The following is a 22646-nucleotide window of genomic DNA, read 5'->3' as shown; positions in this document are numbered from 1 at the left end:
TGTAGGGGACAGGTAGTCCTCAGTACCTTTTTTGATTAACAGGTTTGTCATAGTTTCTCAGATTAAAAAAAAAATGCTGAAATTATTAGGAAATTCTTTTAGCCCAAAGAAGATATAATAAAAATTTTAAAGGCAGCATTTCTGGGTCTCTAAAATATTTTCGGTGTCACTCAACTATTTTTTTTTTTTTTTTAAATTGTAAGTCATTTTTCTTATTTTCTTCAAGTCAACTCAAGTTCATGTCTGAATTGAATTTGTTCAAAAGTATTTATATAATCTGATAAGTATAATGACTATAAGGGTCCTTCTACAGTAGCATTTATATAGACATTTTTAATGCCCTAGATGAAAAGGATGGTTTGACCCTCAGCCTTCGAGAATCACAGAAACTCTTTCAGAATGGAAAAGAAAGAGAGATACAGCTCGAAGCACAAATAAAAGCTCAAGAGGCCCAAATACAAGCATTAAAAGTCAACGAAGAAAAGGTACATATTTTAACTTTATTCATGGTAAAAAAAAAAAAAAAAAAAAAGTTATTGTGAAGAGTTTGGTCACTAAACAAAACTTTTGGTAGGGTAGGACTAGATTTAGAAGAGCATTTTACCTTCCTCCACCATGAGCCTGCTTCTCATCTGACCTTGGAGGAGTCATGCTGCCATTCTCCTGGCCACCTACAGATGTCTCCAGCTCCTCTCTTCCCCTTTGTCCAGTCAGCCATTAAGTTCTGGTGACACTCCCTCTTCTCTGTCCCTTCTTATTGCAAAAGTCTCTTAACTGGTCTCCAGTCTTTTATCCCTTCCACAGATTCTCTTATGGCCATCTGAGTAATCTTTCTAGAGTAATCTTTCTGATTTTGTTATTCCCTTACTTAAAGGCTCTCAGTGACCCCAATTTACCTGTGGGACAAAATAGAGTAATCAGGATGACTCTCTGATCCTTGACTCTGCTCCTAATCTCTTCAGACTTCACAGTCTGTTGTCTTTCTATACTTATATGTATCATTTGCCTCTGGAATGTCTTTTCTACAACACACTATTTGATTAATAAACCCCTGCTAACAGGTCCCCCCCCCCCCCCCCCAAGTCTCCCCTGCTTCCTTCCTCAAGCCAGGTAATCATATCTATTTTAATAGGCCAAGAACACCTTGAAGACATCATTGGGCTGCCCTCATCTTTGTTGCCCCACCATCTAGGCCAGGGACTGGCATGTAGTTTGGTGGTTGGCATATGTTGAGTGAGTGTAGTTGTTCAGAGTTGACCTAATTTTCTTATATATTGCTCTATTCGGGCTCTGACACTATCATAACTGTAACTTTATGGTATGCTTTGAAATTGGTAATTAAGGTCTGAAAAAATTTTGCAAAAAAATTTTGCAATTTTTTCATTTTCTTATCTAGATCTTGCAAATCAACTTTTTATGTTTTGTAAAGAGAAATCTTGTATTTTGATTAGTAAGACATTGCATTTTATCATTTCATAGATGAGTTAACCAAGTTTTGGAGAAGGCAAACTACTTGCCCAAGGTTACAAAGCCAGTTATTGCCAGAGCACCCAGAACCTAAATTTTCTGACCCAAATAGTTGCTTCAGAGTCCTCATCCAGAGAAGGTATTCTTTTTTAAGGCTGGAGCAGGCAGGTGGTGACTGCTGCTTCCTAAACATTTGGGGAGCTGTTTTTTAGATTCACCTTTTAAGAGTGTTTGTATTAGTGTATTATAGTTTTACATAATTGTGGGGTTTATTTTGACATTCATGATGCATATAACATAATTTGCTCCATATAAATCCTCAGTAAATGAGCCAATCTTAGCAATGAAAGCAGTATTGGAATAAATAGGTGATCTCTGAAATAGAAAGAAGCATAAGATTTTCATGTATAATATGGATTATTTTAATTTTTTGAAAACTAACATTTTTTATACAGTAAGAGATTATAACATTGTAATTTTTTTATGTTAGAAATTGCATTTTTTTTTTTCTTGTACCAGGGATTGAACCCAGGGGTGCCTAACCACTGAGCTACATCCCCAGCCCTTTTTTTTTTTTTTTTTTTTTAGGGTGCTGGGGATCAAACCCAGGGCCTTGTGCTTACAAGGCAAGCACTCTACCGACTGAGCTATCTCCCCAGGGCCATCAACCCTTTTTTATATTTCATTTAGAGACAGGGTTTCACCGAGTTGCTTTAGGACCTCACTAAGTTGCTGAGGCTGGCTTTAAACTTGCAATCCTCCTGCCTCAGTTTCCTGAGCTGCTGGGATTACGGGTGTGTGCCATTGCACCATGCCTAGAAATTGCATTTATTTTAAAAATAGAATATCATAAAAAAAAAAACTAAAAGGCAACGGAGCCACCAATTGTATATAGTTCCTATTACTGCTATAACAGATTACCACAAGTTCAATGTCTTTAAATAATACAACTTACCTCACAGATCTAGAGGTCAGAAGTCTAATAAGGCTCTCACTGGGCTAAAATTCAGGTATCAGCAGGACAGCTTTGCTTTTCTGGAGGCTCTAGGGAGAGTCCACTTTCTTGCTTTTTTTCCGTTTTTAAAGTTCACTTGCATTTCTTGCCTTGTGGCCCATTTCCTTCTTTAGAACCAGCTGTGTCTGGTGGAGTCTCCCTGGTTCTGACTTTTCTATTTATGGACTCAGAAGTTACACTGACCCACATGGATAAACCAGAATAATCTCCTTATTTTAAGGAGATTTAGTAAGTTAAATTCCATCTGCAACTTTAATTTTCTGCTGTCCTATAACATAACATATTCTTAGGTTTTGGGGGATTAGCAAACCCCTTTGGGGACATTGTTTTACTTAAAGTCCTAATCATGCTTTCAAAAGTATTTTTAGTGGGGCATGATGGCACACACCTATAGTGCCAGCTACTTGGGAGGCTGAGGCAGGAGGATGACTTCAGCCCAAGAGTTCAGAGCCACCCTAGGCAACATAGTGAGATCCTGTCTTAAACCCAGAACAAAACTTTGTTTTTGGTAAGTAACTTTTGGCAAGTTTTACTAGTCTTTCAAGGAACAGTTGTAATTTTTTTATGACCTAACAATTAGGTTGCCCCACACTCTGCTCACGGAGCAATACACATAGTAGTAGGACCAGTAAACTAGCAGCAGGTTCCTTGCCTGTTACCCACATTGCCATCATGCTGTGCAAAATCCTTTCTTTCTTCTCAGGTAAATGCAAAGTCTGCATTTGTCTGAATATTGTTTCCAACAACCACAGGCCCCGTGGGCAGCAGCTAGGGAAATTTTACAGAGCTAAGGCCTTGATGTGGGAGACCCCTTCTTCTCCACTCTTATTAAAGCCTGATTGAATTTAAAGTTCATAGGGATCAAAGAGTTGAGTACTCTCACCGTGGATATCATATGTGTGTTTACTAGATGATCAAGAAGTCCAGAACAACTGAAATGGCTCTGGAAAGCTTGAAGGAGCAACTGGCAGATCTTCATCATTCTGAATCGCTTCAACGAGCCAGAGAGCAGCATGAGAGCGTTGTTACGGGCCTTACAAAGAAGTATGAAGAGCAAGTATTGTCCTTACAAAAGAAGTTGGATGCTACAGTTGCTGCACTTAAAGAACAGGTTAGGATGATTGCAGATGAGCAACTATTATCAATAAGTAAAGCTGGTTATATTTCATAACATATTTTGCAGTTCTCTTATAGAAATCTTGCATGTTTGTAGTAGGTGTTTGTGAATGAAACTTAAAAGTTAATATTTCAATCTGTGAATAGATCCTGACAGAAAACTTTTGGAAACCCTTTTTCCTATAGAGTTGGTTCATACTTTCTCAATTTCCATATTACTAGTCCTTTATCTATGGAGTATTTAGGCATGTTCTTCACATTGTACTAGAATAAGTCCAGCATGAAAGGAATGAGTGCTGGAGGCTGGCCAGAACCTGAGAGTTTGCCCTCAGAGCTTAACTAGTAAGAAACCCTTTTTGAGTGTCCCATCATTTGATAATTTATTTGTCAGTAGAGTTTTGAGAAATGGTTCTTGAGAGAAGAGTTAATTTTGAGAATAGAGGTTTAGCATTTCTAATCTGAAAATCTGAAATTCAGAATGTTCCATGTAGTTGACATGACAGCTCAAGTGGAAAGTTCCACATCTAACCTTAGGTAACAGGTTGCAGTCAAAATACATATGCACTAAAATATCCTTAAAATTCCCTTCAGGCTATGTATGTAAGTGTATAAGAAATGTAAGTGAATTTCATGTTTGGACTTGGGCCACATGCCCAAATACCTGATTACATATATGCAAATATTCCAGAACTGAATCATTTCAGATAAGGGATACTCAACCTGTAGTGTAATATGTAAAACAGGAGAAAATGTCATCTAAACTCAATGGAGATTTGAAGCTAGAGCATATTTCACAGGCATTATTTATTATTTTTGCCCAAAGAGGAATAAAATATTATACCCTGAGGGCGAGTTAGGTGGCAGGTTCCAAAACATTAGGTAATCATTTGAATAAAATTTCAGAATGCAACTGGGTGTGGTGGTGCATGCCCAGTGACTGAGGCAGGAGGAGGATTGCCAGCTCAAAGGCGGCCTCAGTAATTCAGTGAGAACCTGTATCTAAATAAAATCCAAAAAAGGGCTGGGGATGTGGCACCCCGGAGTTTAATCCCTGCTACCAAAAAAAAAAAAAAAAAAATTCAGAATGCATTTATCCTAGTGTAATTTCAGAATTAATTTAACCCAAGGGAAGAGGAAAAGAAACTAAGTTGCGAGGGTATGGAAAATACCATCACGCCCAAAATGAATTCTGATTTGAGTTGTTATTTCTGATTTATATAGGACTCTAACTTCTCCCATGCTTTTCAATAAGTATATAAGATTACATTATTGGCAATACTAATTGCTTATATATAAATTTTTATCTGTAATTATGAGTTCTTGTTAGATTTGTTTTACCAATTATGTTTTATTTCATATAGAAAAATATTCTGAATTTGATTATTGTGGAGGATATACAGGAGTGGAGAAAGATGAGGACTGTGCCAAATTATTAAAAAGTCTTCTTAGACTATTTAAACAAATATAATTTGATATTTATTAATTTTGTTTTAAAAACTCATTTGTTTATCTTTTATTTTTGGTCAAAATTTTTGGTCAAAAGTGTCATAGAATTAAAGTGAAAATGGTCTTTTATGGATGACAGGGGTAGAGTGGAGTGTGGTGCCTCTTCCATGCTGGTTATTTTGAAGAGCTCTCTGTTCTTTGTTGACTTTGACAAAGTTACACGGGCTAGAAGGAATTTCTGGTATGTTCTGCCCTGTACCCACTGTGTTCTTTATTCTCATCACCCACTCCCTTCCTTGCTTCAGTAGAAGAACCTTCAACTAAAGGACAGGACAAAGCCTTAATTCTGTTTTAAGTGGGCTTCAGACATCAGAATGTGTTGATTAAGGTCCTTCCCACTGTCACCTTCTGTGAGTGGTATTATTTTTTAACAGAGCATGTTGCTGGTGTTAGACTTAACATATAATTGCACAGCTCCTTAACAAAGGAATGATTCCAAAGGGACTATGGTTGGTTGTTTCTGGAAATGTTTTTACGGTGTCCCTTTTGTGCTGTCAAATTGTTACCAATTGGGTTAGCAGTACTTGTTATCTCAGAATCCAAATTGAGATTCCTGACTGGATAAGTGCTGTAAAATTAAACAGGAGCTGGGGAGAAATAAAACAATTCTTGGAAAATAGTGGTAGGATACTGGATAATTTACCTAGGTGAAATTGAGTAAATAGCTAGACTTGTTCCACTAGCTATATTGAGTGGCTCATGTAATCATGCCCAACTGCCCCTATACATTGTGTGTACAGTGTTAGGAGTAGATGTTCACACATAGTAAGTTTTGCTAGATACAGAGTTTTTTTAACCTCATAAGACAATCTGTGACTAAACTCCAGGAGTCAGTGAATCCTCTGAAATTATGGGTAAGATTTTCTGTGGGTGAGAGTATGCAATTTTATGGAGAAGTCCTATAGCCTTTTTGAGATTTTCTAAGAGATTCATGCTTTTCTTGCAAAAGATTGAAAATCCTTGCTTTATAAAGATGTTGTCCATTCCAACAACTAAACATAAGGTTGTAAATAGGCTAATGTAAGTTAAATTATGTGCATGTACATATATAATTTTTTGAGCACAACAAAATTGAATGAAAGTAACAGCATTTCCCAAAGAAATGTATGTTCCTAACACATACATAACCCGTCCCATTATCAACATCTTGCAGTAGAGTGATAGTAATGTATGGAACTTTCTGTGTAAACTTTATTCGGTTTGTCAGCATCCACAAAATAGTTCACTGGGATTTTGGTTAGGTTTGCATTGAATCTATAGATGAAGTTGGAAAGAAGTGACATCCTGACAATATTGGGTATTCCTTTCATGAACATGGAATATCTGTCCATATATTTAGTGATTTCTTTCGTCAGAGTTTTGTAGTTCCTCATAAAGAGCTTTTACATATTTTAGATTTATACGTATTTCATGTTTTGGGGATGCTAATATAAATGATACTGTATTTAAAGTTTTTAATTTCAGTTCCTACTTGCTCATTGCTGGTATATAGAAAAACAATTGACTTTTTTGGATTAACTTTGTATTCTGCAAACTTGCTGCAATTACTAGTTTCAGGATAATCTATGGATACATAGTTTTATTTCATCCTTCCCAATCTGTGTACTCTTTATTTCCTTTTATTGTTTTATTTCATTGGGTAGAACTTCCAGTATGATGTTGAAAAGCAGTAGTCAGGGGAGTCATCCTTGCCTTTTTCTTGATCTCTGTGGGAAAGCTTCAAGTTTTCACCGTTAGATTTAGTTTTAGTGGATTTTTTTTTTTTTTTTAAATCAGGATGAGGAAGTTCCTCTCAAGATCAAGATCAAGTTTGTTGGTTTCTTAGTCATGAATAGGTGTTTAATCATATTTTGAAAGACAAAATTCTCTAATTCCATGTGGTGGGAGGAGTAGCAATCTGTGAGAGAGTTTTTTTGAATATCTATGTAATTAGTATATTTTGAGAAATATATGCCTTGTAAAATAATATCATTTAATATTTTCCTTAAGACATCATTCTGTGTAGAAAAGATTGTACACATGAACAACATATACAATTCTTTTTTATTTTGACTGAGTTCCTCCTGAGTACTTTTAGTGTAATAGAAAAAATGGGAAGAAATGGTTTCCTTGGAGTTCATGGAGTTTAAGGACAACAAATGGGAGAAAGAACTGTTTCCTAATAGCGGTTATGCCCTGCACTCTCTCCTCCCAACTTCACTTTAGCTCCTCCCGTTCACAGAAGTAGCATGTTAAGATCTCTGATTATCTCCTTGATATGGTATATTCCCTTTCCTCATCCTGTGGTCTTGAAGTTCTCATCTTTTGGTGAAGTCACGGACGTTGTTTATTATGTCATGACCTTCACCTATCTATTTTCTGCCTCTCTTTTAATGTTATTTAAGGACTTCACTTTGCACACTTTTTGTTGACTTCCATGGACTTCTGTGTGTGTTATCTGATCCTCATTTTTCTCTGCACTGGAACTGCCTTCATTTCTGTTTCTTCCCACAGATTCAGCTGTCATCTGTGTCATCACTCTTCTCCTTCAGTCATAAAAGGTTCTGCCCTTATCAGTCTTGAACTGAGTGGTCTCACTCAAGCTCATCATGGAAAAGATGGAGTTACTCATCTCTTCTTGTTGTTTTTGTTGGTATTAAAGTTTTCTAATTTTATGAGTTTCCCATAGTTTAATTGATGCACATAATAAAGTTATTGTCAGGGCCTACCTTTTCTTTACACTGTTTTCATATCTACCTTTTCTTTAACTTCCCCCCCCCCCCCCCCCCCCCTTTGGTCAGTTCCTGGCCTCTTGTAAAAACTATTGTGACCTCCCCAGAACAAAAATATGAGTTGTCTCCCTGACCCCTACTTGCACACACATTATCACTATCACTAATATTAGCTCATTGTGTCTGCCATGTTACTTTGGAGCTTTAGAACTGTGCTTCTCAAGCTGGCCTGGGAATCAGGAGAGGTATGCCAAGAGGTTTGCAGTGCTGAATAAACATGGACCAGTTTCTGGAAGCTTCATTTTACTGAAAATTTTGGTAGAAAAATTTTAAAGCAAACACAGCTACATTATGAAACAGCACACAAAATTCACATGAATTTTTAAGTTAAAATGAGAGCCTTCAGAATTGCTTTCCTCTGCTTAAGGAAACTTCAGTTAGTTTCCTTTTGGAGTGTACCTATGTTTGTATCCTTAAAGCATTATTGGACTTTAGGTTATTCTGGGGATCTGACTTTCTCTCTGCTTCTAAACCCCTTCTTGATATTCTTCTTAGTACTTGTTTTCTTTAGCTTTCTTTTTTTTTTTTTTCCTCTCAAGAATTGCAACCAACTATCTGTATCCATTCCTCTGCCTCTTGGTGCTCTGCCATTTGCCTGAAATTTAGCCAGGGTAGCCATTTTTGAATGAGAGGCAATGATTTCTTTTACTTGGACTTGGGATTTCCATGACTCGTTATTCCCAAACACATTTTCTTTTTGGAGAAACTTGAGTATATTGTACATATATATTATTTACACATCCTCTTACACACCCATACACGCACACACTCACACTCATTTACTCTTATTTTTCATTGTCATTCGTTTTTTAAAATGCTTACTATAGCAGCTACTGTGTATAAAGCATGGCAGAGGCATCTTCAAGGAGAAAAGTAAAGGAAATAAGACATATAAAAGGAAGAAAGAGAATCATAAGAGAGAAACAGATCAAGTTTAAAAGGAGTTCAGAGAAGGGAAAGATTATTTTGGCTGTCCTGAACAGAGTGAGCTTTTGGCTGCCCAGAATAGAGTGAGTTTCCATGTGTTTATCTGTATCCTCACTGTCTTGGAGTATAAATTCCATGATTCAAAATGGTCTGCCTAAATATGTACACATATACTTAACACTGACAGCATAAAATGCACATAGGAATGTAGTACGATTCCTGTGGCAATAATAAAATCTAACTTTAGAATACAGTGTTTTGTGAATGTGGAGTAGAAGGAGTATTTAGGAATCATCAGCATAATTACAAAAGAAGAAGCAGACTGAGAAATTGAGCCTCACTAAGATCACAGTTTGTTCTCTTGACTCTGTCTTGTGCATTCAGCCTCATGAAAAGTGATGCTGCCATGTGATGAATGTATATGATTTAAAATCCAATTATGTATCAAAATTTCAGTCTAACATTTATTAAAATTGATCATGAAAATGACTTCTTGAACTCTTTTACTATTTAGGAAGATATTTGCTCTCGTTTGAAAGATCATGTGAAACAACTGGAAAGGAGTCTAGAAGGTGCCAAATTAGAAAAGACTGAGATTGTTAACAGGCTGACGAGGAGTCTGGAAGAGAGTCAGAAGCAGTGTGCCCACTTGCTGCAGTCAGGTGGGTGCCTTGTTGGGCTACTATCTCCTCAAAAGTCTAGTGTAATGTATAGAGAGAACACAAGTAGGATCCATGATTTAGAAAAACCTAGAAAATGTCAACATAGAAGACAAGAAGTGACAAATTTCTTTTTTAAAAATATTGTTATGTATGTATAAAGGCACAGATCATTTTTATTAGGTAATTCGGAAAACCTAAAGTATCGAGTAGAAACCAATAATCCTACTATTCAGAGATAAAAATTATTAATATTTGAGTGTAATCCTTCAAAAGAAATGAATACATTAATATTTGAGTGTAATCCTTCAAAAGAAATGAATACATATGCATAGATAATGCCCTGCTTCTGTTTATAGTACATTTTTGAAACATATTAAAACCCAATATGTAAAATTGAACAATAATATATATAAGGTGAGGATAGTAGAGTAAAACAGACATTATCTCATGTACCTGTATGACTGTATGACTGATATGATCCTACGTGTGCATTCAGAAAAATGAGAAATTGTACTCCATTTATGTATGAGTTCTCAAAATGCACAAAATGCATTCTACTGTTATATATAACTAATTAGAACAAAAAAATTAATTAAAAAATGTATAAGGTGAATTCTATTCCTGAAAACTAAAATTAATTATAAAATCTCATTATATTTTGCTTTTCGTAGACCCAGTATTTGATTATATGAATAGTTCTATCCTTTTGTATAACTTCTTCAATTTCTTTTTTCCCTCACAATGGAATAGTCACTTACATGGTCATTGAAACCAGAGTTACATTTTTGTTGTTCTTACGATTTCTAGAATGGTTTCCTGGTGTTAAGTTTCAGAAGTAGGCTTCCTGTCCTTTTAGTACTAACAGTAGTTTTATTTCTTGTTTTTTTTTTTTTTTTTTTCTTATAAAATTATATTAGAAATGTTTGTACTTTTGTCTGCTCTACCGACAAAAGCAGTCCTATTTGCTGACAAACAGCTCTCACTGTGAAGAAGGATCGGTGGGTTATTCATTAAATGATATCTGAAAGTCCTACTTTGGCACATGAAGGGCACTTGAAACTTTTGGTACAATATGTAAAAAGGTGATTTACTCACTGCTTGAAAGCCTGAAGTCAAAGACTGACTGTACATATGCATATGTGTGTTTATTTTGGTGGGAAAAATTTTTGGATGAGACTTTAGGTCCCCCTTCTTATTTAGTTATGTGTCCATTCTTCTTACTTGGCATTACTTGGTGAACTTTTTCCTGGCCATTAAAGAAGTTCACAGTATGGTTTCCTTTCAATGCATAATACGCCATGATTACTTTGCTTAGTAATTTCCCAGATGGTCATTTTCTTTTGAGGAAACCCAATAAAATCCCTTTAAATGGGTATCTCCCCTAGTACATTAAAAATATTAGTTTGCTGAAGTTTCAGGAAGCACAGCCCTAATATACTTTTTTCACATGTAGAGCTGGAAGTGGTAGAAATAAAAATAATTAGAAAAAGCTAAAAGCAGCAAGATGTAGTTTTCTTAGTGGAGGGTAGAAATGGACAGAAATGGATTTCACAGGAATTTTTTTCTTTCTGTGATTTAGAATGTTTTGCTCCTATTAAAGGACTTCTGGAGTGCTAGTATCTATACATGTGGCTGATTTGATTCATAATAGGTCACAGTAACCTACATCTTCAGCTCCCCAAGGACATATGGGGCCACGTGAGATCTTTGAAAAGTTTGCTGAGGTCCCCTATACCTTAAGGGTAATAAAATAGAACTACACCTTCCATAGAACAGTGGATTCAAGTTCTGTAGACCACAGGTACTTTTCTCACTTTCATTTAGTATATCCTGTGATTCTTTCCTCCGCAGGCTCAATACAGGAAGTGGCTCAGCTACGGCTCCAGCTGCAGCAAGCACAAAAGGCGCACACTATAAGCGAGAACATGAACAAGACTTTGCAAGTGAGTTTTGCCACTTGGAAGAGACCCTGTGGGTAGCTGCATTAGGCAAAGATTACATCACCTTTCTGAAGCTTAGATTACTCTGTATGATAGGGGTGGCTGGACCATCTTCACACCAGCCTGTGGAAGCTGTTCATAGTCTCACCTACACCATTTGGTCTCCAAGCCCAGGTCTGTTTTACTGCAGAGCCAGGGTCCTTTCTCCTCCCCTCAATCTTCCTGTCACCTCTTTCACATGTCCTCTTTCACTCTTCTTTCACCTGGAGATGTATTCCAGAGAGAAGTTTAGCTACAAGTGTGGGAATATTTATGTGTGTGTGTGTGTGTGTGTGTGTATATATATATATATATTTTTTTTTTTTTTTTTGGGGGGGGGTACCAGGGAGACTGAACCCAGAGGTGCTTAACTACTGAGCCACATCTCCAGCCCTTTTTAAAATTTGAGACAGGATCTTGCTAAGTTGCTTAGGACCTCCCTAAATTTCTGATACTGGCTTTGAACTTGCAGTCCACCTTAGCCTCCTGAGCTTCTGGGATTACAGGCATGCAACATCACGCCCAGCTAAGTGTGGGGAATTCTTAATTTGGATATAATTTTCTCACATCCTCTAGTACTACTTACATTTTCCACTGTAAGGACAAGAAAACACTAGAGAGGAGTTCCAGTATTACTTCCACTGAAAGAAATATTTTGCCTTTTTTCCACTAGCAGGTGAAAGTACAAGAGGTTCTTGGCAACCCACCTACTTTGTCCTCCGCTCCAATAAGCCAGAAACACTGCCACAGGATCTCAACTCAAGAGATGCTTTTCATGGAGAACAAAACATTAGCAAGAGAGGCATTAGAGAAACTGCCTATATTTGTTTTCTCATCCATTCATTTATGCATTTATTCAGTTTTCTTGAAAACCTGCTATGTTGGTTATATATATGCTGGTCTTTATGAAGTTATTTATAATGCATGGTAATAATGTATTCGAAGAAATTTTTCTGCCTGCTATTGATCCTTAAATTTTGATACAGATATAACGGCTGATTTTGTCAAATAGGAAAATAATGGAAATGATTTTCAATAATTTTGTGTTGCAGGAGGAATTAACAGAACTAAAAGATGAAATTTCTCTCTATGAATCTGCTGCAAAACTAGGAATACCTCCAAATGACTCAGAAGGAGAATTAAATATAGAACTCACTGAATCATATGAGGATTTGGGTATTAAAAAAGTCAACTGGAAAAAATCCAAAGTTAACAGGTATTGAGAGTATGTTTTAGTTTACTGCAGAACTTGCGTTAATAAAGTTGGCACTGCATGGTAAACAAGTGGCAGCAGTCAAGAAACGAGGAGATGAATAGGGTTCTGAATGTGGGGTGGTATGTTTTATGTTTAGTCTGAAATCAAGATGAACAAAGCCCGAAGTATTGATACTGTACTGTCTTCAACACTCAAACACATCCATTTCAGAAAGGTAAAAAGTGACTAATACAGTTAAAATATACAGAGTAAGTTCTAAAGCTGAGATTATGTATCTAACAATTGGTATGAGGACATATTATTTTTATATATTAACCTGTGTGTTGAAAGTGGATAACCTTGCATTTATCAATGATGTATGAGAAAATAAGCACTGATTTTTTTTCTTGGAACCTTACTGTGGCTTTACTTTTAAAATGGGGATTCTTGTCTTTTTTTCCTTTTTAGTTATACTTGATAGTAGAATCCATTTTGACACAGTGGAATATATTTTGTTCTAATTCAGTCCCTAGTACCTCTCCTACCCCTCTCCTCCTCTCCTCCTACCCACTGTTCTCTTCCCTCTGCTCTGCTTATCTTTCTGCCATTTACACATAGGGGGTGTGTCTTATACTACGGCTTCATACAGATATTTTTAGAAATCTCACAGAAGACAGTACTTTTTGTTCTCTCCAGGGAGGAAAGGGAGAGGGGTGGTGGTGGTAGAAGAGGAAGTGTGGATATATATAGGATGAATGATTGAGACTTTTAGTCATTCACACTTTTGAGACACTTGCTACTGGAAGGTTCTATGTAAGGTTTTGGGAATAGAGTACAAAAAAATGAGTTAGAAACTTTCTTCCCCTTGAATGTTTACATTTTATGTGGTCAGGAAGGAGATGACATACCCATAGCAACTAAGTGCTATGTGTTAATGCATGGGATAGGGCTACTTATCCTTTCCCTTTACTGGTTGGGTTAGGAATGAGACATGGGGTGTTGGGAAGAGGTTGCATTTAGGCTAAGGAAAACTTTTCTTGAATGCATTTGGCTGTCATCACCACTTTCTGGTTTATAGTTTAAGACTGAGTTTATCATCATGACAGCATTATTTTTCAGTGAGAGCATTTAATTCATGTCATGTTTCAGACATTTTGCAAGTAAATACAAACAAATCTCTTGAAGAGTTTGCTCTACAATAGGCTTTGGAGTTTGTGTATTTTAATATGTGAATTTCTGGTTTTTAGGACTGTAAGATGTAATTCAGCAAAATGAAATCTAAAGTGATCACGTGAATTGTGAAAGAAGATATTATTTTAGTAAACCTCCACCTATCTGGAGGTCTGTCTTCAGGGACTCTTGTATGTACAGAACACTGCTGCGATCTGTAAGGAAACTAGAAAATAGCAGAACTAGATCATGTGATATATTAGGAGCCACCTTCAAACTTGTTTCCCAGGGCAATATTGACTTAGATTTATTTAGATGAATTATCTGATTTCTTAACTGCACTGTGTAGCTGGGGCAGGGACTGGGGGCAGAGAAGTTCTCTTAGTGCCTGGGCCAGACAGCTCAAGACTGAGCAAGGAGAGAACTAAGAAAACTCAAGAGGCTAAAGTTGCTGGCCATTGGGGCAGATAACCACGTAGGTTCTGATCCACTTCAGAACGTCCATAATTATGGTCCCATGTTGTTGAAGAAAGATTTCTACTTTAGTTTGTTAGTTAAAGCAGAAGAGGAGTGTGCTATATATTTTTTAGACATATTTACATAAAAATGCAAAGTTAAATATAGTCACTTGGAAAACTCACTGTCTTGAATGCCTCGTTACCTATCAATGCCAGACTAATTATAAGGGGCTGGTAAAAGTGCATGGGCTGTAGATCCAGACTGTTTTGAACCATAGTTTTGACATTTATTACCAGTTTTATGATACTGGGCAAGTTTCTAACTTTTTTTTGAGTGTGTTCTTATCAAGCTTGATGTCCCTCAGAGATTAAAGTGAGGACTGAGGTAGATAATGAATATAAGAACCTCATGTAATATGTTCTGGCACAGATTGGGCACTTAGAATGATAGCTATTACTATTATTATGCAATAGGCGATTGGTTAAAATGTGCCCTGCATTATATTTTAATTCAGCACATACTTGTGAAGTTTTTGATCCTCAATCTTGTGACAAATGTTAGCTTCATTCTCATCAAGTTAGAGTTGGGGAGAACTGGAGCCCAGAGAGGTGAGCACTTTTGCTCAAGAAGATTCTTAATTAGTAGTAGAACCAGTACTTGAGCCCCAAATTGCCGAGACCAGGCCTAGTTTTATATTTGTTCATGTTTATGAGGCAGTCAAACCTTTTTGCCTTAGAGTTGTTCTTATTAATAGCTTTTCTTTTGGTGGATTAAAGATGTAGTTTGTGCTAAAAAAGTTTTTCTCCAGATTGTTATTACTTTGAGTTTGTGTCATGATTGGCCTGGGAACTGGGTAAATAATACATTATACATATGTTTATCTCTTTACATAAGTTTATTTTGTTATGAGGTGTACTAAAATTCCTCATTTGTACTTTCTAGTTGGTTAGCACTTATAACCACAATCCTCTAGGGATTTTTAAAGCATGTTTCTGTAGATAATAAACCTGAGACACACATCATGACAGACACATTAAACTGGGAAGCGGAGAAGAACTGAAGCAGACTGGTTTGTCATTGTGTTCATCAAGAAGACACCCAATGAAATGCAGTGTGAGGAAAGAAACATTCAGCTTCTAGTCATCCCACACACCAGTGTTAACGGATGATAATTCTGCTTTGAAAAACTAAAACATTTATTTTCAGATCAAATTTAAAGGGTGGACTCTGTGATTCTTAGAATAAAAGGAAGGAGCAGTTTTCCCAATATTGAGAATTTTAATTCTTTGTCTACTTGAGCTACCTTCAAATCACTCACCCAAATATTAGTGGCTCCAAGCTTGTATTACCAACTACCACCTCCCTTAAGCTACTGTATACTAAATTTTAAGGGTTTAACCTCAATGTTCTATTTTACATTCATGGAATTTGAGTAGCTAAATCTGCATGCCGTTTGCAGACAGCTTCCTCTCTCCCTTATTATAGTTGGCTGCTAAGCTCAAATAATAAACATTTAGCAAGTGGAATGCCTTTTCCCTTTGGTCTTCTCAGCAGGCTTCATAAGGGACTACAGTTTATTTGAATTTAAGGGAACCAACGTTCATATGGCTTCAATAGTAAGCCTAAATGTGGGACTAGTCCCACCACTGATTCTTTCCCTTTTGAGGAAAGAAGAGAAAATTATTTTAGCAAACACTTTCTCTATGGTCTAACTTGGCTCCCTCTAGGAGTACAGGATGTGCTATTTCAGTGGTCAACATTCAGTCAGAAAAGAAATGAGAGAGGCATAATTTTTTAACCGAGCAAAAAAATAAACACCGTACTTATACTTCACCACATTGCGTAGCACAGGAAAATACAATGTCATGTATTTTATATTATATTTTATATTATATTTCTTACATAATTCTAATTCTTATGTCTTCTATTTCTATTGAAATATATAATGACTTAAATATAATGGTATTTATGCAGTGGTTTAAATAGGTGAGATCTTCTATACACAGACATAGTTACACAATATGTGTTGCATATACAAAAACTACCTATATGTATCACAAGGAACTTCTTTTATAACACTTTAAAAAAATCTACCAAATATTTTATTCATTCTTTCTGTCTTTCTATACATACAAAATAGTCTAACATTTTATTTGGAATCATCTGAAAATTGAAGACTAGTAAAAATTTTGACTCAGATTCTATAATTTCTTTTTAAACTACTTTTTAGAACAGCTTAGATTTACAGAAAAGTTTACATCATAGGGAGTGTTCCAGTATATGCAGCTCCCATTTTTGCCTACTAACATCTTAAATTGATCTGGTACCTTTGTTAAAATTAATGGATATTGATGCATTATTATTAACTAATTTTATAGTTTATTTAGATGTTCTTAGTTTTTACCCAATGTCCAATTTCTGTTTCAGGATCCCATCCAGGTACCACATTACATTTAGGAGTCATGTTTCCACAGATTCTTCTTGACTTCTTTTGTTTTAATGACATTGGCAGTTTTGAGGCATATTCTTCAGGAATATTAGAATTTGGTATTTTTCTCACAATTATATTTTTCTCATAATAGAAGACCGCAGAGTTGAGATTCCATTTTAATCTCTTCATGTTAAGGTGGCACACTATCAATTACTACTTTCCAAAAGTAACTTCCTCTTCTGTTGTGGAAAAATTAGAAATACAGATTAAGGAAACAGAGGAAAGTAAAATCACCCATAATATTACCTCATCTTGCATGAAGAAAACCGCTATTAACATTTGGGTAACTTCCACATTATCTGCTTTGTGTGTTTCTAAAAGATAAATAATATTGAATATCCTGTTTTATGATATCCTTTAACTTGTTACATTGAAATTTTTTAATGTCAGTAAATATTGTTATATGTAATTTTTAATGGATCTATAGATGCATGGACTATATTTTAGTTTGTAATACAATATTGTTTTAAATTTTTATTACAAGTAATTCAATACCATTATCACAATCATCTTTGCAGTCAAGTCTTTATTCACATCTTTATTTCCAGAAGATGTAGAATAATTTTCTTGCCAAAGGGTGTGCACATAGTGGAAGATTTTGATACATGTTGCCAAACAGTCCTAATGTTTACATCATTACCTACATTGTGTGGCAGTATCTATTTCTCTGCACCCTAGCCTTTGCTTAAAGTTAATCACTTTTCCTGTTTAAAATTTTGTATCTTACATCATTAGACCTATCATTCTTTTCCTTTATAATTTCTTCATGTTTAAAAAGATGGTATTTTTCTAGTGCTTTTTGTAATTTTCATTTTATACATTTAAAACTGTGAAATAGAACACATAGAATGTATGAATCAGGAGTGTAGAGTTTAATAAGGTATTTTAAAGTGAATATTCATGGAATCACCACTAAGGTCAAGAAGTAAAAAGTGCCAGTGGCTGCCCACGTTCCTTTTTCCATCCATAACCTCAAGGCGAAGTGCTAGCTAAACTGTTATGGCATTCATTTTCTTATTTTTCGTTACCTTTAAATATCTGATTATTCATACCTACAAATTATTAGGTGTACCTTCATATTAAGAGAACCCATATATCAGTATTCTTTTTTTTTTTTTTTTTGTAGCTTTCTTGAGGTATTTTTATTTGCCATAAGTTATCCATTTAAAGTGTATGATTCAGTGTTTTTAGTATACTCACAGAGCTGCGTAACCACTGCCACAACCTAATTTTGTAACATTTCAACATCCCCAGAAGAACCCCCCCATACCTATTGCTAGTCATTCCTCTTTTCCTGTTCTTGCCTTCACAGTTCCAGACAACTACTGCTTTCTGTCTGTATTTGCGCACTCTGTACATGTCACATAGAATCATATAATGCGGTCTTCTGTGATTGGCTTCTTTTACTTAGCCTAATGTTTTCAAGATTTACTGATGTGGTGGCATGTATCAGTACTTCATTCCGTTTTGTAGCCTGGTAATATTTTATTATGTGAATAGATCACATTTCATTTATCCATTCATCTGCTGTTGGACATTTATTTAGGTTTCTTCTATTTGTTTGCAATTATTATGGTGCTATGAACATTTATGTACAAAATTTTATGTGGACATGTTTTCGTGTATATTGTAATGTATATATGAGTGGAATTTCTTAGTTGCTTGTTAATTCTTTGTTTAGCATTTTGGGGCATCATCAAACTGTTTTTGCAAAGTGTTCATCATTTTATATTCCCTTCATCAGTGTATGAAAGTTAATTTTACCATGTCCTCGCCAATACTTGTGTTTCTTTCTTTTCTTTTTTTTTTTTTTTTTTAATATGATATGCTCCTCCTGGTGGGTATGAAATGGTATCTCATTCTGGTTTTGATTTCATGGCTAATAATGTTGAATGTCTTTTATATGTCCACTACCTGTTTATATATCTTATTTGGAGAAATGTCTATTCAAATCTTTTGCCTATTTTAAAATTGGATTGTCTTTTTATTGTTTAGTTTTAAGAATTCTTTGACTATTCTGAATACAGTTCCCTTGTCAGATATATGATTTGCAAATATTTTCTTCTGAGGTTTTTTTTTTTTTTTTTACCTTTTTGATAGCATCCTTTGGTCCTAAAACTCCTTAATTTTATGAAGTCCATCTTACCTGTACTTTTCTTTGGTTGCTTGTGCTTTTAGTATCATGCTTAAGAAATCTTTCTCTAATCTAAGATCCTAAAGAATTGTATCTATGTTCTCTTCTACAAGTTTTATCTTTTGCATTAGGTTTGGGATCCATTAGGAGTTAAGTTTTATATATGGTATGAGCTAGGAATCCAACTTGATTCTTTTTTGTGTGGATATCCAATAGTCCCAATACAATTTGTTAAGAAGACTATTTCCTTTTAAATTGTTTTGGCACCCTTGTTGAAAGTCAATTGATTGTAAATGTGAGGATTTATTTCTGGGTTCCCAATTCTATTCCATTGATCTATGTCTTTTTATGCTAGTACCATACTGTCTTGATGTAAGTTTTGTAGTAAATTTTGAAACTGGGAAATGTGAGTCCTCTTAGTTCTTCTTTTTCAAAATTGTTTTGACTATTTTGAATTCCCTATGAATTTTAGGATCAGTTTGTCAGTTTTTGCAGAGAAACTATCTAGGATTTTGATGACTGTGTCAATGAATCCACACATTGCCATCTTAACAATATTGTCTTCTTTATTTATTGACAACAATATTGTCAATATTGAATATGGAATGTTTTTCTTATTTATTTGGATCTTTCATTTCTTTCATTTATGTATTGTAGTTTTCAGTGTACAAGTTGTACTTCTTTTATTAAATTTATTCTTAGGTATTTTATTCTCTGTGCTATTCTTTTTGTTGAATTGTTTTCTTAGTTTTATTTCTGGGTGGTTTGTTAATAGTGTATCACAGTACAGTTGATTTCTATATATTGCATTTCAGAATTTTATAGCAAGTGTTAATTTCCACCAAAAACTCATGAAATTTTAATCATATTTTTGTTCAATCTATAGACCAGTTTGGGGAACATTGACATCCTATGGATAGAGTCTTCCATTTCTGAACACCTATAAATACTGTTTAGGTCTTAATTTTTCTCAGTAATGTTTATGAGTTGTTAATGCTTTGTAATTTTTCAATTTCTTTTTTGTCTTCATTTTGAATAACTGCTATTATAATGCTGGTAATGTTTTCAGTGTAGAGATTTCCCTTTGGTAGATGAATTTCCCTTTATCTTGAAGAATTGCCTTTAGCATGTTGTTTGTTTTTAAGAGCATGTTTGCTAGTGACAGATTCTGTTTTCCTTATATTTGCTAATTATATAATTCTGGATCAAATATTCATTTATCTGAGCACTTGAAAGATAATGTTGATTCACTGGCATCATTAGTTTCTGAAGAGAATTTCATTGTCTTTTTGACATGGTTTCTGTCTCTAATGTGTAACAGACTTAGTCCCAATGTTGTAAAAAATTTTTTCTTGGTGTTTAGCACTTTGATTATGATGTGTTAGGTCTGTTTTTCTTTTAGTTTATAATTTGGGGTTCACTGAGCATCTTGAATATGTGAATCTATTATGTCCTTTACCAGACTTGTAAAAATATCCACCACTATCTCTTAGAACATCTTTTCCTTCTCCTTTTGGTTCTCCAGTAACACATATTAGACCTTTGATGGTTACCCACAGTTACTCAAGGCTTTGTTCACTTTTTCCATATCTTTTTTTTGTTTTTATTTTGGATAATTGCTATTGGGTTGTTAACAAGTTCATTCATTTCTCCTATTATCGCTCTTCTAATGAGCCTAACCAATGAGGTTCTAGTTTTTGTTTTAAACTTCCAGATACTGTTATTTTCTTGGTAAAATTTTCACTTCATGCCCAAAAAAGTTTTTTATTTCTCTGTTAAGAATTTCTATTTTTCACTAATTTCAGTTGTGCTTTTTTTTACTTCACAAAGCATAAGGTATAATAGCTGCTTTAAACTTTTAAAACTCCCTTTGTGATAGTTCTAGCATTTGGATAATTTATTGTCTTTTAAGAATTGGTCACAATCCTGGTTAGTTGTTTGCCAAGTAATTTCAAATTGTATTCTAGGCATTGTGAATTTTATGTTGTATAGAAACCTGTGTGGGTGTTTTAAATCTCAGTTCTCCAAGCCTTTACCACATTGATTTGAATGTGACCTATGTGTGCTTTCCTCTGGAGTCAGTCATCATAAGACTCGTGGTTCAAATTTCACTTGTTTTACAAATTGTTGCTATGTTTGTTTCAGGATCTGTCCTGTACAAGTATAATTCAGGGCTTAAACTGTGGCTTGTGCAAGTTTATATACAGAGTTCAGGATTGTTCACTCCAGTTCTCTCCCCTTCATAAGTCTTCATGTATTCTTTTTTTGTTTTTAATTTATTTTTATTGTAAACAAATGGGATACATGTTGTTTCAGTTTGTACATGGAGTAACAGTATACCATTTGCATATTCATATATTTACATAGAGTAATGATGTTTGATTCATTCCGTTATTTTTTTTCCTTCCCCCCACCCCTCCCACTTCTCTTTTCCCTCTATACAGTCCCTCCTTCCTCCATTCTTGTCCCCTTCCCACCCCCCATTAAGTGTCATGATCCACTTATCAGTGAGATCATTCCTCTTTTGGATTTTTGAGATTGGCTTATCTCACTTAACATGATATTCTCCAATTTCATCCATTTGCCTGCAAATGCCATAATTTTATTATTCTTTATAGCTGAGTAACATTCCATTGTATATATATACCACAGTTTCTTTATCCATTCATCAATTGAAGGGCGTCTAGGTTGGTTCCATAGTCTGGCTATTGTGAATTGAGCCGCTATGAACATTGATGTGGCAGTATCTCTGTAGTATGCTGATTTTAAGTCTTTTGGGTATAGGCCAAGGAGTGGGATAGCTGGGTCAAATGGTAGGTCCATTCCAAGTTTTCTAAGGAATCCCCATACTGCTTTCCAGAGTGGCTGCACTAATTTGCAGTCCCACTAGCAATGTATGAGTGTACCTTTTCCCCACATCCTCTCCAACACCAGTTGTTGCTTGTATTCTTGATAATCGCCATTCTAATTGGGGTGAGATGGAATCTTAGTGTAGTTTTGATTTGCATTTCTCTTATTACTAGAGATATTGAACATTTTTCCATATGTTTGTTGATTGCTTGTAGATCTTCTTCTGTGAAGTGTTTATTCATTTCCTTAGCCCATTTGTTGATTGGATTATTTGCATTCTTGGTGTAGAGTTTTTTGAGTTCCTTATATATTCTGGAAATTAGTGCTCTATCTGAAGTATGAGTGGCAAAGATTTTCTCCCACTCTGTAGGCTCTCTCTTCACATTGCTGATAGTTTCCTTTGCTGAGAGAAAGCTATCTAGTTTGAATCTATCCCAGTTATTGATTCTTGCTTTTATTTCTTGTGCTATGGGAGTCCTGTTAAGGAAGTCTGATCCTAAGCCAACAAGGTGAAGATGTGGACCTACTTTTTCTTCTATAATCTGCAGGGTCTCTGGTCTGATTTCAAGGTCCTTGATCCATTGTGAGTTGAGTTTTGTGCAGGGTGAGAGATAGGGGTTTAGTTTCATTCTGTTGCATATGGATTTCCAGTTTTCCCAGCACCATTTGTTGAAGAGGCTATCTTTTCTCCATTGCATATTTTTGGCCCCTTTGTCTAGTATTAGAAAATTGTATTTATTTGGGTTTGTGTCCATGTCCTCTATTCTGTACCATTGATCTACCTGTCTATTTTGGTGCCAATACCATGCTGTTTTTGTTACTATTGCTTTGTAGTATAGTTGAAATTCTGGTATTGTAATACCCCCTGTTTCATTCTTCCTGCTAAGGATTGCTTTAGCTATTC

The 22646-nt window shown here is 35.2% G+C and overlaps 1 protein-coding gene across 19 annotated transcripts in view; it reads left to right on the top strand.

Annotated features, from left to right (window-relative positions):
- Nucleotides 1-22646, top strand: part of CEP152 (centrosomal protein 152) — a 90483-nt gene that overhangs the window by 16684 nt on the left and 51153 nt on the right. For all 19 annotated transcript variants that reach the window (XM_079130224.1, XM_079130222.1, XM_079130221.1 and 16 more), the window contains 5 exons: nucleotides 346-485; nucleotides 3393-3593; nucleotides 9317-9464; nucleotides 11316-11407; nucleotides 12496-12659. In XM_079130224.1, the coding sequence (XP_078986350.1) occupies nucleotides 346-485; nucleotides 3393-3593; nucleotides 9317-9464; nucleotides 11316-11407; nucleotides 12496-12659 (745 nt within the window). The remainder of the gene's footprint in view (nucleotides 1-345; nucleotides 486-3392; nucleotides 3594-9316; nucleotides 9465-11315; nucleotides 11408-12495; nucleotides 12660-22646) is intronic.

The sequence above is a fragment of the Sciurus vulgaris genome (genome assembly GCF_902686455.1).
Source record: "Sciurus vulgaris genome assembly, chromosome: 2".
Lineage (NCBI taxonomy): Eukaryota > Metazoa > Chordata > Mammalia > Rodentia > Sciuridae > Sciurus > Sciurus vulgaris.
The sequence above is the reverse complement of the archived record's forward strand: the minus strand, read 5'-3'. Positions and strand labels throughout refer to the sequence as shown.